At 35.2% G+C, this 15,000-nt stretch overlaps 1 protein-coding gene across 3 annotated transcripts in view; it reads left to right on the plus strand.

Moving 5' to 3' along the window:
* The window catches only part of FOXP2 (forkhead box P2), a 406,072-nt gene that overhangs the window by 340,072 nt on the left and 51,000 nt on the right, over nt 1-15,000 (plus strand). The window contains exons 7-12 of one of the 3 annotated variants that reach the window (XM_083860379.1): nt 3,352-3,489; nt 4,470-4,520; nt 4,671-4,868; nt 6,366-6,537; nt 11,304-11,517; nt 13,113-13,217. In XM_083860379.1, the coding sequence (XP_083716505.1) occupies nt 3,352-3,489; nt 4,470-4,520; nt 4,671-4,868; nt 6,366-6,537; nt 11,304-11,517; nt 13,113-13,217 (878 nt within the window). The remainder of the gene's footprint in view (nt 1-3,351; nt 3,490-4,469; nt 4,521-4,670; nt 4,869-6,365; nt 6,538-11,303; nt 11,518-13,112; nt 13,218-15,000) is intronic. The other 2 variants (XM_083860380.1, XM_083860381.1) reach the window with 2 other exon arrangements.

The following is a 15,000-nucleotide window of genomic DNA, read 5'->3' on the forward strand; positions in this document are numbered from 1 at the left end:
TTCATATGCAGTAATAAAGCAATTTAGAGTTGTTCTTGCCTGAAATGCCATTTAGATGTGTTAAAAATTGTTTGTTTAGATATCTAGAATTTTATTTAGTAGGATTTATAAACTAATCCCAAAAAGGGGGGATGGCCTGCAACAAAAGCATGAGAAACCTTCAAAATATGATGGACCCTCCATCTGGGTCTATCATGGGGCCAATAGATTTGTGTGTTCTTCCGAGGCTGTCCCACCCATTGTGTTTTGTAGGACTGCATATCCAGTCATCTTCATGGCAGAGCTAGGAGTTCAGTGTCTTTGAGGATGCCATGCATAGGATGCAGTCATAAATCATGTTTCACTTTGTTTCTTCAGTTTTTCATTAGAGGATTAATCAAGAATTTTGGGGCGTTTGTGGCTCACTCAAAGGAGCAATCCTATCTCTTCACGAGATCACTCTACTAGACCTGATTCTAGGTACATTGAGAGATTTCTATAAAAAAGAGTCAGAGATTACCTCTCTGCTACATTTTTGTAAAATCATATTGGAAATCTTGAGAAACACAGACATTAAATCAAAGAAATATACCTAATGCATATAATTTGCCTTAAAATAGCAGATTTCAGGTAGTCTTCCAACCCAGATAGCACAGTAGCACTATGCCAGTAGAAATAAAGTACAGTCTGGTGTATCACTGAAGGCTGTGAAATGTACCAATTTCTGTTACCTAATGACAGTTGGAGAAATCTCTTTGCTTAATGTGTTCTGCTAATGTAAATTTCAAGCAGTTTTCAAAATGCCTTGTCCTTTATCCACAGGAAAGAATATATGTATCGGGAATGATACACACACATATGTATCATTACATAAAATTCTTATAAAGGCAAAATTATCTCCATAAATCTGTATTTTTACTAATGATCTTGACTACCAGTTTTTTTCATAATTCTGTCTTTCATCCTGAAAAACAGGTATATTAGTTCTCTAGCTTATATAGTTGAACTGTTGAAAATTACAGGAAAAACAAATTTTGTCCGAAAAGCTGTTAGAATGTATTACAAAGCAGGTGTGTCTCCATATACAAGAGCATGTACACAGTTCAGGAGATTCAGAGCAGATACTAAAAAAGCTAACAAAGTAATGCCTGGTGGAGGGGAATTTATTTCAGACTGAGGAACAGAGGACTCTTTTGGTACCATGAGTCTTGCTAAATATCTTACAGACTGGAGTCTTTAGCACAGAGTATGAACAAAGCAGTGCCAGTTGCAGAGTTACGTAGATTTTCACTCAGTTTAGATCAAAATATTTGTATTTTGGTATATATTATAATAGTAAGCATGTAAGTGTTAGGAAAGTTCTTGCAGAGTTTAGAGGCTAAAGGTAATAGTTTAATTGTGAAAGTGTCCATCTTTGTCTCTGCCTTCTCATATCTGTGTCACCTGTAGTAGTTGAATAGCATCACTGAGATAAAATTGTTGCAAGAAGACAAATTCAGATCTCAAGTACACAGAGGAAATTCTTGGTGACTTCAGAGGGAATTGAACAGTGACTCTAGACAGTGAATTCTATTCTTTGCTCATGCATCCCAAAATTGTAAAAACTTGTTTATCTTGCCTTCAGTACTTACTAAACTTAAAATAAAACATTATTGTATGGATAGATGGTGTTTCTAGTGCTACAAAACTAGATGTTACAAAGTGTAACAACCAGAATTAATCATCTGAAATTTAGGTGTCTACTCAAAGGGAGTCTGCACTCCATGGAGAGAGACAAGTGTGTTCACAGTGTGGGCTTAGTTCCATGTTAAAATAAATCCCTAAACTAAATCAGATACACTTTGCTCAGGATTTCTTTATTCTGTTGATAATGGAAGGAGTACAGGGGTAGATGAGCTTAAATTCCTCCCCAAAAGTTTCTGAGTGGAAATCTGGTGGAAATTTGTCTTTTCCATTTGTATTTTAGAATAAAACCTTCAGAATTTTTGTTCTTAAAATTCATTTGATGTTTACCAAAAGATTATCAGACTTTTTAGTAAAGGCTGGTATGTTTATTTTCAGACTCTTAATTAGTCAGTGTTTTAAGACCATAGTTTATGCTGTGATGAATTGTGTGAAAAGTGGTATTCTGTGTAATATTATATGAGGTAATTTCTTTTAAAAGTAAATTTCAGTGGACTTGTGTTTCTTTTTTCCTCTGTTTCATTTATATAAAGTCTTTCAGGATAGATTCAAGTAATAGAAACATTAAAAGATTTTTTGCCTCCTAAAATTGGCTCATGATTTAATTTGTTAATAAAAATATTATTTTTGCTGATTTACAGAAGACTGGAATGTCCCACAACATCTCACAAAGCAGTATTTATATGCCAGCTTTCTATTATATACAGAAAAAACATTTGAATTTTGCTAGACAAGCAAGTGGCTGCCTTTTAATGGGTGGAAACCTGGCTTGCTGACAGCTGTTTGACCATGTCTGGGGTAGCTGGAGCAATGCTCTCACATTGTGTGCCTGCCACAAATACTCCAGCTTCTTTCATAGGACTTTTCTCTCCTACATACACATTGAAACATACTTGCTGTGTCTTTCCAACTCACACGTATATTCCTGAGAACATGTGTGTATGTGGGTGTTTATGCATTTGCCGACACTTGATCTCACTTGTAGAGAGTTAAGTGGAAAAACCAGAAATCTAATGCCAAGGTTTCCCAACTTTCACTTCAGTTAGGAATGCTGAGAGGACACTATTCTCTCTGCAGAGACCAGGTGGCTGAGGTGGCAATCCTCGCTGTGTACTCTGATATGTCCATGAAGTTTTTATTCCTGTATAAATCAGACCTTCTTAAAAGACTAGCTGAGCAAGAAAGTTTTTCTTCTATGGAAGTAATGTTTTATGCAAAATTTTTCTTAGGCTAAGTGTCTTTATTGTGGAAAACATTTACTGCTTAAAGATACTTATTTTGCTGTCTCTCTTAATCAAATCCTTTGAAACAGTCTCAATAGATTTTTCTATTCGTAACATTATGACACTTGATAAGATGATTGATTATGAAGTGTTGAGAGCCCTGCCATGTGATCATTTATTTTTAAATACACATTTGTACTAGCCAATGCTTAAATTTCTTGCAGGAATACATAAGAGATGCAGAACATAAAGCTTGAGTCTTATCGAAACTGATGCCTCTGGAAATAGAGTGCCACAGTACTGTGGCCTTAAAATAACAGATTCTGACTGAAACTGGAACTTTACAGTGATAAATACTATGTAAAAAATTATGGTCCATCTTTGGTACAAAATAAAAAAGATGTATTGCTGTAGTGCAGGCAAAGTAAAATGTGTTTGACGATGATATCTTTCTTTCCCTGTGCAGGTGCCTGTGTCAGTGGCCATGATGACTCCCCAGGTGATCACCCCTCAGCAAATGCAGCAGATTCTCCAGCAGCAAGTGTTGTCTCCACAGCAGCTTCAAGCACTTCTCCAGCAGCAGCAAGCAGTTATGTTGCAGCAGGTAATGTGTGTTACCTGCTTTGGACTGTTAGCACAGGGCGTTCACACAAATGTCAACCAGATTTTATGGGTCTTATTTTGTAAAATTTCATTGCTCATTACACCAAAAAGAATGAAAATAAACATGAAACTTCTCAGTCTCCAAATTTTTTTTTTAATTTCAGAAGTGTGAAATTACACTTTGAAACATTCAATATTGTATTAAAACCAGCAACAGCAGCAGTGGCAGATGCATTACAAATACCAAACAAATTGATGTTTAAATTTTCAAGCACTTAGGCACATTTTAATTGTGGACCTGCCAAAGGAAGTGCAAATAGAGTTGTAGATAATTGTTGCTTTAAAATTCATAACACTGTAGTGCTCCCTTTAGTCACATAAATGGTATGCAGTTATGAAATTTGAACTTAACAGCTTGTTTCATCTAGGGAAAAGGGTTTTTATTTTGTTTTTCTGTGTACTAAAAATTTGTCCCAGATGAGGCTAAAAAGGAGGAGGAAGAGATTGCTGTTTCTTGAGCACAAAATCTGTCAGCTAATTGAAAAATAAGTGAACTTGTTATTCATACAATAATGATAGTGTCAGTGATCAGTGCCTTGGTGTAATGCAGAGTGAATTTTTGGGTGCATGCTTAATTTTCATACAGAAAATGATGTGTCTGTTTTTCATAGTCCTAGCTCAGTCACTGAACTGTATGTTTAAACATTTTAATATCCAGTACCATGATCGTTACAGGCAATTCACCTTCAGTTGTGAATCCAGCATCCTGCTAAGCAGATTGACAGATTAATTACTTTTTTCCCCTCAGAAGCAGACAGTTTTGTTTGGCCTTAGTGACTTGTAGGTTTCTTGCGAGTGGATGAGTGCAGCTTCTGATTTGTTATATAGGACATGTAAGGAACTTAGGTATAGTTATTTGAGGAGTTAATTTGGCTCTTGCATTCCCTTTAGAATACAGATTTTCTATACCCTTCTGTTTAGGATATTTTGGAATCTGCATTGGAAAATTTCAGAACCGCCTTGGAAAAAAATGTATGTAGATCTGCCTCTTCAAATCACATTTTTTGTTATGAGGTGATACTTAATGGCTACGCTACCATATGCCAATCTAGAAGAGTTTAGGAGATTTATAATACTTGAAACTTTTGCCTTTATTTATTAAAGTCAAAATGGTTTATTCAGCAACAACTACAAGAGTTTTACAAGAAACAGCAAGAGCAGTTACATCTTCAGCTTTTGCAGCAGCAGCAGCAACAGCAGCAGCAACAACAACAACAGCAGCAACAACAGCAACAACAGCAGCAGCAGCAACAGCAACAGCAGCAGCAGCAGCAGCAGCAGCAGCAACAGCAGCAGCATCCAGGAAAACAAGCAAAAGAGGTAGGAGCTAAGACCCTTGCTGATGCACACTAGTCTGAGCTGTCAGAAGCTTGGAAAAGACAAGAACAGTTTAGATCTTTTCCTATAGCAAGGATGCAGCTATCAAAGATTTGTTCTTATATTTTTACAGAGCTTAATAGCAGTGCTGGTGTAATTCTCCTGCTCCCCTTTCTGAGACATAGGATTTGAGCAGTCTAGTTCTGCTGTCGTCTAATGTTCGCTAATGAATCTGAGTGTGCAAAGAACAAACTCTGTGGTGGACTCTGTACTGATTATCTTATATTCACAGGCAATCTGTGTTGGGGAAGGAGCCTTACTTTCCTCAGTGGCACAGCTCAGAGAGCATGCAAATTTAGTCCATGGCTGAAAAAGAGCGATTGAGCACAGATTTCAAAGTCATAGGCCCCTGATTAATGAACTGCTACTGTAGGTTTGAAGTGGCGAGTAGAAAGTTACAGTTTGATGTGCTCATAAATCAACCTGACAAGTGGGTTTCTCAGGCCTAGCTTGCACTTGTCAGCAAACTGCATCAAATATAAACAGAATACAAACAAAACATGTTGAAGTAGTTAAATTGATCAGCAGGTATCCCAGGCGTTGTCTTCAAGCTGCCCATTATGCAAACGTCGAGGAAGCAGTTGTGACCTCCTGAGGCTTTGTTTCTGTTTGGATTTGTGAATAGAATTTCAGACAGCCATCAACTACGGAATAGAAATTGCTCCCTTATTTCTCCGGAGGCTCTGGGCAATCCACATGACTTGCTCCATTATACAGTCTGTTTTCCAGTGAGCGCATCAGAAGTTTCTCTTTTCCCCAAACTAGAAAGGAAAGGTCTTCCACAGCAGCTTGTCTTTTTCTGAAGTGTGACTGCCTTCTCATACCCTCCTGAGTCTTTGTAGACTCAAGTTTGTCTTGAAATGCCTCACAGAATTGGAGCCTGTACTTTTGCTCCATAATAGGGCATTTCGTTGCCTTGAATGTCATGCTCCTTGTAATATATTCCAACATGAAAAGAGAGTGAGCTAACAGGCCAGTGAAAGGAAGGCTACATCCCAGTTTACTAATAGATCACTGGAGACCATGTTCATGGGCCACTGCAGACCAAACTTAGTCAATTGGAAAAACAAGAGTGCCTTCAAATCACAGGCTGCTGTAAAAAGTTATACATTTAGCATAGATAAATTTGTTATCATCTGCCATGAGCTGAGCTTTTTTTTTTCATTTGAAACAGCTGTTATATACTTTTCTTGACCCTTTTCTTTAGTGTGTCATGAAGTATATCTTGCCATTTTCCCTAAAACCTAATAGCTTAAATGAATATAATAGAAAATTTCAAACATTTTCACTGCCCAAGTATTCTACAAATAGCATTATTATTTAATAACTGAGATTAAAAAGAAAGAAGTTGATTTTATGTTTTTGGCTTTCTCGCCTTTACTGCACACTTTACTTTTGCTGCATTTGCTTTTTCTTTTTTTCGCCCTGTTCTCTTTGTAGCAGCAGCAGCAGCAGCAGCAGCAGTTGGCAGCCCAGCAGCTTGTCTTCCAGCAGCAGCTCCTCCAGATGCAACAACTTCAGCAGCAGCAACATCTGCTGAACCTTCAGCGTCAGGGACTTATTTCCATCCCACCTGGCCAGTCTGCTCTTCCTGTCCAGTCTCTGCCACAAGGTATTTCAGTAATATATGATCGAGAAATTTCTAAATTCACAACTTTTTAACCATTCCATTTGCATCTGAGCTTCAGAAGTTTCCCATTATGACACTTAAGTATACTTTGTAATTGAAGATTTATTATTCATATTACCAACTTTTCTGGATGCTGATAAATTTTACAGCATACTCTTTTGGAAAAATAAAGGCAGCTTTTTAGGTTTTTCTCCTAGATGGAAGGTGCTTATTTATTGAGCTTATGTGCTGAAAACAATTTCTAATAGCAGCACAATTCAAGCATCATTGCATTTCTCTGAGGAATAACTGAAATCTGATTTAGTGGAATGTTTTTTAATTTAATATAAACAAACAGGTATAAAATACATCCAACAGTGATGTTAAAGCCATTAAAAAGCTCACTTTCTTTCCTTTTGCTTCTAGGAAAGTAAAGTGTTCGGAATTGAAAAGCACTTTGAATCCTCAATTCATGACAAGTGAATTTAGGGACAAGCCTTAGGATTTATTTTCTTTTCTATTCCTTTGTGTTAAAAGGTTTAATAGAACAACAAGTTTTGAAGGTGGCGATTCCAATAGAAATGAACTGTGACTGACAAATAACCGTAAAGACTTTTGGAAAAAAAAAAAATCCTTTTGTCACTTTGATCAGGATTTCTCAATGATGAAAATGAGCTCAAACTCCACTATGTGAAGAAAATAGGGCACACACTTTTGAAACGTAAATTAACGTGGAGATAAATGCTGCTTACATTTTATAATAAGGTCAAAGTCTTCCCATCTAGGGGACTCTGTCTATAACCTGTGAGGTATGTGTTTCTGTTGTTTTACCATAGAGAACTGGGCTGTCTGTCATAAAAATGATACAATAATCTGATCTCTGATACCCCAGTCCTGAAATGAGCATTGTTTAGACTATTTTCATGACAGGTAGCATCATTTTTAATTGGTCTTTATGCATATAATATGTTTCTCCATCAGATAACTAGTACACAGTATATAGACAATGTTCTAAAAAACCCCAAAACCCCAAATCAAAACAAAACAAAACAAAACAAACAAACAAACAAACAAACAAACAAAAAAGAAAATCATATATTAAAAATAAGTGTAAAATTAATTTAATCGTGTTAAAAAGTTGTGTAAGAAAGCTATGACATAAGTATATCTAAAGTTGCAAAAGTCACAACGAAAACAAGTCCTACTACACCAAATAGAATAGCACTGGGGAAACAAGTTGATTCATAAATCTGGAGATGAGAGACTGGTAATGCTGGTTTCTTTTTGTACAATTGGCTTGGACCAGAGTCAAAAAAATCATGAAACACAGCTTCCCTCTGAACTGCTTTACCTTTTGCAATCCCCTCTTATGCCATCTGTTGCTAGAGGAATTCCTCAGGTTTTCTCTCATGTTAAGCTATCCCCATAGATTTCCTCAGCACTCGTACTCTATTGCATTGATATTCATTATTTTAACGCAACGTTCATTCATCTACTCCTAGTATAAAAACAGAGGAGAAAAACCCTTTTGAATAGTTCATAGGAGTAAACAGTTCTTTTTAAGAACTTTCTTTTACTCAAAGAATTAAGTCCAACTGAACTCATGACAAAAAAGATTGATATTACAGAAACAAGAAATTACAAAATTTTACGGTTAAAATATATATGGATTGTTATTGTTGAAGTAAATTAATCTCATTTTTGCTTTTGTCTTGATGTTTTTTCATAATAATGAATTACATACAGGTATTTATTTTTTCCATTTCTAAATTAAACCTTCAGAATTGAATTAAGGTAATACACACTAGATGTGGTAAAAGTATGGTTTTCTGCTTCTACTGTGTTGTGAGATAGTTATGCAGAAGGATTTACATGTGTAACACAAATATTTTATATGCATCCATCCAGTTTGCTTAGTTACATAGATAGCTAGAACACTGAAAGTGGCACAGGGAATTTGTGTAAGTTATTGGTCAAAAAGAGTCTGGTAAACCACAAATTATTGTTGGCAAAGGGATTTGCATTTGATAGTGTGATAAGATGTATCTTAGAAGTACAGCTGTGAGTTTTGCATGTATAAACAGCGTAGTGTTTATATATGTATACTTCAAGTATAGTGTATGCCTTTAAAGAACAGGAATGTTTCCCATATTTTCTTGATGGTCAGGCATCACAAATAAGATGCAATAGCTGTTCTAGCATCTATTTTGTTACCAGGTCTTCACTATGCTGTGTCCAAGACCAGTGATTTGCTGTGAGTTACTTCCATGTATTGCTGCATTGATGGTAGTTAAATGCTAAGTACTGTAAATCACGGGAGTAAAAAACCCAAACCAAACTAAACAAACAAAAAATCACCAAAACTCCAAGTCTTGATTGGTCTATGTTGCATGGATGGTTTTTATAAGTGACCATTTTATTAAACATTTATTGAAACAGAGGTTAAAAGAGTTATGAAAGTATTACTAAAATCCCTAAATTCTTAGTGTTTGTAAATTTCATAGGGAATCAGTATTTGACCTTTTTATTATAGTCTGTAATTTTTATTCCACTCTTGGTCTTCTTTTTGATCCTTTCCTTTTTAATATATTGTGAGAAGAGTATTTTAAGGGTTGTGACAGCCTATGAAACTTTAAACTTACCCTACTTTTACATCCAAGTTGAAATGTCTGTCAGCCATTTCACAAGCCTCTAGTAAAAAGAGAGTTGTTTTTCAGACACAGAAACTACAAAAATTGCCATAATTTACAATTAATTACAAATTCACTTATTAACTTTATACCTTTCATCCTAAAAGGCAGCCTCTCAGGATCCTCTGAAGAAGCGATAAAATTAGCCAGCCTGAGCTTAGAGAGAAATTTATTTATGCTTTAAAAGAAACCCTAGGTGAGCTAGGCAGCCTGGAGGCGCAGCTCCATCCACAGTGGAAGGGGCTGCCCAGATGGGCAGGACATCCCTGTCCATGGCAGAGACCTTTGCTGCAGCTGCTCCCAGCCCTCCTGCATTCACTCCACTTGTGGGGCAGCTCCCACTCAGCTCACACAGGACCTAGAGTTGATGAGCTCAAATTAAATTCTTCTCACTGGAAGACACGATATCTGATTACCTAACCAGATGGTTTTAATCTTAGATTTGTTTTTTTGTCAGCACAGCATTAGTTTGTTTTTTTTTCAACAGCAGGAGAAAGACTTTGAAGTAAATAATATACTTTGTATATCGTGCCACCTAAATGAATACGTTATTTCATTTTGATTTGTGATTGCATTTGCTGGTAACTGTTATTTACAACACTAAAGTGGGTTTTTTGCAGTGTTGCTGGAACATCCCTCATGAACTCAGCAGTAATTACTTACCTTCATTAAACAATTACAACTGTTACAACATCACTCCCGTTACCCATCTCTCTAATGCAATAAATTAGAGCCTGGATTCTTTGTTTCCTTCCTTAAAACCTAGATTTTTTGCTATACAAATATGATATAAACTCCAGTTTTAGGACTTGCAATCAACTATTTTAAACTTTTACCTTAGCTGAGTTTGCCAATGGCTATTGGTATCTAAGGTAAAGAAGCAGGACTCAAAGCGGTAGTCTAAAAATGAGCTGCTTTCACAATTAAAAAAAAAAAAATACTCCTCCACCCACTTTGTTTCCATACTTCCTCCAGAAATTAATATATCTGTAAATAATTACTAATCTATTTTTTATAACTCTGAATACTTCATAGTGAGATGGCTACTGAGAAGTATTAAGGAGCTTCCTGTTTTTCATAATTTTTTGTTGAATCTCTTTCAGTAGTCTGAGTTTATATGTTCTGAAAATAAAACGTTATCTAAGAAATAGATTTGCCAAACAGTGAAAAACAGTCTTTAAATCTTTCTACTGTATCTTATTAACAAAAAAAAAAAAAAAAAAAAAAAAAAAAAAACTCAATGAAAATTTTGAATGAACAAATGGTTTCTAGTACTTTTAGGACCAGAAATGAATGCTTTCATTAAAAAAAAAAAAAAAAAAAAAAAAAAAAAAAAAAAAAAAAAAAAAAGTGCAATATTTTGATTCAAACATCATCAGCATTTTGAATGTTTTGCATTCCAGCAGATGACCATGTGTTACCTAATTTTGCTTGTTGAGATGAAATACAGAAGACACTTAAGATACCTCTGGAGCAAATCATGTCAGGTTGAAGAACCTGTTTTTGAAATCACGAGATCTCTGGCCTTCACAATCTTTTATGCATTTAATCTAGTATTCTTTAAAAGTGGTATGTCAAACTTATAAGCTCTGGCAGTGACAGAAGGTGTATATATTTCTGATGAACTCTTCATCTTTCAAAATCTGGTTTCATATCTTAGCTGCATATTCAGTGGCAAGATAAGACAATGCTCTCAGCCCTTGTCTTGCCTGTGTTTTGTAGTCTCTACCTCAGTCAGAATCATATTGTACTGTAGGTTTCCATGACTTTATGCAGAATTGAGCCAAACCCTAAAACATGTATAAATACATTTAACAAGACATTGTTTTTTGTGACCTAGGATGAATCCTGGAAACTACAAGTTTCCAGGCTGCAAGTGGAGTAGAGAGCAAGTTTAAGCTCTTTTTTGTTTTATGTTTATGAATTTATGGATTTATGAATTTATGTTTTACTACATGTTGATTGTGCTGGTAAAACAGCATCAGCTTTATTGTTGGCATTAATCCATTAATAACGCTGAGCTCATTATATGAAATTCTTTATTTTGTTATATTAGTGGGGCTCTCTTTCATTTTATAGCTGGCTTAAGTCCTGCTGAGATTCAGCAGTTATGGAAAGAAGTGACTGGAGTTCACAGTATGGAAGACAATGGCATTAAACATGGAGGGCTAGACCTCACTACTAACAATTCCTCCTCTACTACCTCCTCCACCACTTCCAAAGCATCACCACCAATAACTCATCATTCCATAGTGAATGGACAGTCTTCAGTTCTAAATGCAAGGCGAGACAGGTAATTCTGATGAGATTTCAACTGTGCTTATCATTTGACATGAAGCGGTTGTATAACATCTTAACTCACATGATTTCCAATCAAAAAATAGCACTTAACAGAAGTTACTTAAGGGATCATGGAAGCCTGATTTTCCAGAATTGTTTATCCATAGAGCATAATTTTCATTAATGATGGCAAACTGTGCAGACAACAAAATTACCTGCATGTGCTTTTATAATTCATGAAATGGTAGTTTGGGTAAAAGTTAGAAATCACAGAATCAAGTGGGCTGATATAGAGGTGTAAATGCACACTTGTGGGCGCTTTTGTAGGTGCATAGTTTCATTCATGTTTAACACACCTGGAAGTAAGGCCCTTACTGTTGAGTTACACTCTTGGTTTCATTGACAAAATGCATCTATATGAGCTGTCAAGGCCGTAATTCAGTGCAAAGATTCTATGTTAAAAGTGCTTCAATATATTTAAGCAGCTCTCATGTTGTTTGTTTCTTGTGAAAAAACCACTAAATTTTCTGTCTTTTATACATGACAGTAATGAAGTTGACATATATCATACAAATTTTCAATGTTGTTACTGTAATACCATATGGATGAAGTTAAAATCATTTTTCAGACACATTGACACATATTATTTACTGTTCCTTAATTTCAAGTAATGAATTAAATGCAAGACTGTGTAGTATCTGTAAGACTTACCAATAAATATATTATCATAGTGAGATATAGATGATCTCAATATAAGATTAAATTTAATTGTATCTATATAACCTAAATTGTAAGAAAATTTATTTTCAAATAAATTTTCCATTTAATTCTTTTAATACTTATGAGACTATGATTTGAGTGCCTCTCATCCTCATATGACTGTGAGAACAGTTTTCTATTATTATTTTGTATTATTTAAAAATCTGAATACCTTTATAGTAGTACTTCTAGTTAGTATTACTTTTGTGGTTATATCTCACAGAATGGTTCTTTGCTTCAGGATGTCACCCACATCCACAGAGTAATTCCCTGAATTTCTTTGATAACTCATCATGAATGAAACAATTGCAAAATTATTTGAAGATTCCAGAAACAGGCATGGAGGACAGCTAGGGATTTTTATGAAGCTACATAGTTAATGAAAGCAATGCTTGTGAAAAAAAAATATTTATTAATGGAAGCAAATTTATATTTATACACATTGAGCAGAAAATCCAAATATTTTTTAACATTCACAATATTCAGAAATTCTGACTGTCAGTCTTTAATATTTATACTCAGAATTGATCACTTCTGAGTGTATTTTTTATTTATAGGTAAATGTTACACCAAGGTCATATGGCATAATTAGCATATGGTATTATACAGTCATCTTATTTTTTCATCCTTTATTAACAGTCATCTTTGGCTCTATTTCTTCTCTAATTGGAACATCATCTAGCCTTGGCAGTTGAACTATTCAATAGAACGATTAAATTTTTCTGACTGCTCTGAGCTAAATTGACCTGTTTTGACCTGTTTGTCACTGATCGTAACCTGACAGGCGCTAGCAGCCTCCAACGATTATGGCTTTTGAGATGAATCTGATGCCTTATTCTTTTGCAACAGCTCGTCACATGAGGAGACTGGGGCCTCCCATACTCTCTATGGTCATGGAGTTTGCAAATGGCCTGGCTGTGAAAGCGTTTGTGAAGATTTTGGACAATTTTTAAAGTAGGTGGATTTTTATTCAATGGTACAAAATTGTTCAAGGCAAGGGAAGGTGAAAGACAGCAAACAAAGTTTTACTGTAAACCATATCAGAGATTTTTTTGTGTGTATTTCAAGCAACTGGATAATCGAGGCTATCGGCAGAGGGTCAAATTGTTATCCTTTCTTTCATGTCGAACACTTTTGCAGGCCTTTCAATAGCACAGTGTTTAATCCTCTTATTATCCTTTACTGAAATGGAGCCTCAGAAAATTTGAAGAGATGCTTTAGATTTTATATTGGATAGTAAGAGTATGACAAAGCACATTTTAAATTCTGGCAGTTTGTGTGAAGTGGGAATTACTGTGTATAGTATAAATAAAAAAGCACAAAGGCCTAAGCAGGACCATTTAACTCTCACTTGCTAATCTATTTTTGCTTTTGTTCTTGCATGTGCACAAGATACGTAGAAAAAAAAACCCACATTGTACAGGTGGGTTTGCACCTCTCAGGACCGAAAAGTGATGTCATTGTATTTTTCAACATTTGGTGTAGCCAGCTATTTTCTAAATCAGAGCATTTAGGAAATAGGTGACACAGCTTTTCCTTTTCATCTGCAGCTTCAAACTGCAATGGGTTTCTGCAATTTTTCCTTTTTATTTCTTTCGAAGTATTTACTAGTATTTCTGTGTTCATTTGGATTTCCAACAACAGTACTGATTTGCTACCAATATACATTATGGACTGGTCTTTGTTAGAAGAGCCATACTCATTTGGCATGCAATAGATCTTAATGGAAAGCTACAGATAGGCTTATATAGATGAGTAACTTCAGGGGCTGAGACTCTTATGTTGTCATGGTGCAGCTAACAGGGTGAATGAACTGTTTCATGCTTCATCAACAATTAAGTTAATTAGCTCATTTGAAATTGCACTGCTTTGTTGCCAGGATGTTGGCAGAAACATCAAAAAGATGTGTTTACAAATGGCAAACTACAGGGTATATAACAGAAGCACCTTAACAGGAGACCATAACCACTCAGTATTACAATAACTTTTATAATAGAATTATGGCAATACTATTCATAAAGTATTTTGCAATGCTTACTCTGTCTTTCGGTTTTAAATTAATTAACTTATACTGACTTGCAAATTGTATGTAGGTATCACTCCTGAAAAATTTTTGTTTATTAGTCCTTTAAGTGGAACATCAAAACAATGGCTTATTATTAAAGAAAACTGTATAAGATTTAAAAGACCCTGATTTACATAAGTTTGTATTAAAAGGAAAATGAAATCTCCCAAATTCAATGTAGTGTTCTAAGTATTATTAATAAGAAGAATTTAAACTCATTTAGCTTAAGCACTTTCCTTTTCAAGAAAAGCTACATTTCCTGAATACGTCCATCCATCTAGCCTATAGTGATGCTAATTCTTTGGGCAGACTTTGCACATCCATTATGTCAGGTCTCTTGTTATAATCCATGATCAGTAAAACCATTTTGATTAAGGCAATGTAGTGCCAGGTTTACAGATGCTCTTGCTTTCCTGAACCAAATAACCCTGGAAAATATGAAAGTGACACATAACATCTTGATAATTCTGGTGCAGAAGCAATCAGGGTTTATAGCGGTGTCATGGCTTTTCGTCCTATATATCAGCAGAAGCTGTCCGAGAATATTTTATTATTTCTTCTTTTCATTCAAGTCTGTTTACTGTGCCCTTAAAACAAATAAGAAGTCATGATGCTGAATAGGAGAGTTTGTTTATGAAATAGAAATATTCCTTCATTTTACACTAGCGCTAA

Source organism: Zosterops lateralis, assembly GCF_965231275.1.
Source record: "Zosterops lateralis genome assembly, chromosome: 4".
NCBI lineage: Eukaryota > Metazoa > Chordata > Aves > Passeriformes > Zosteropidae > Zosterops > Zosterops lateralis.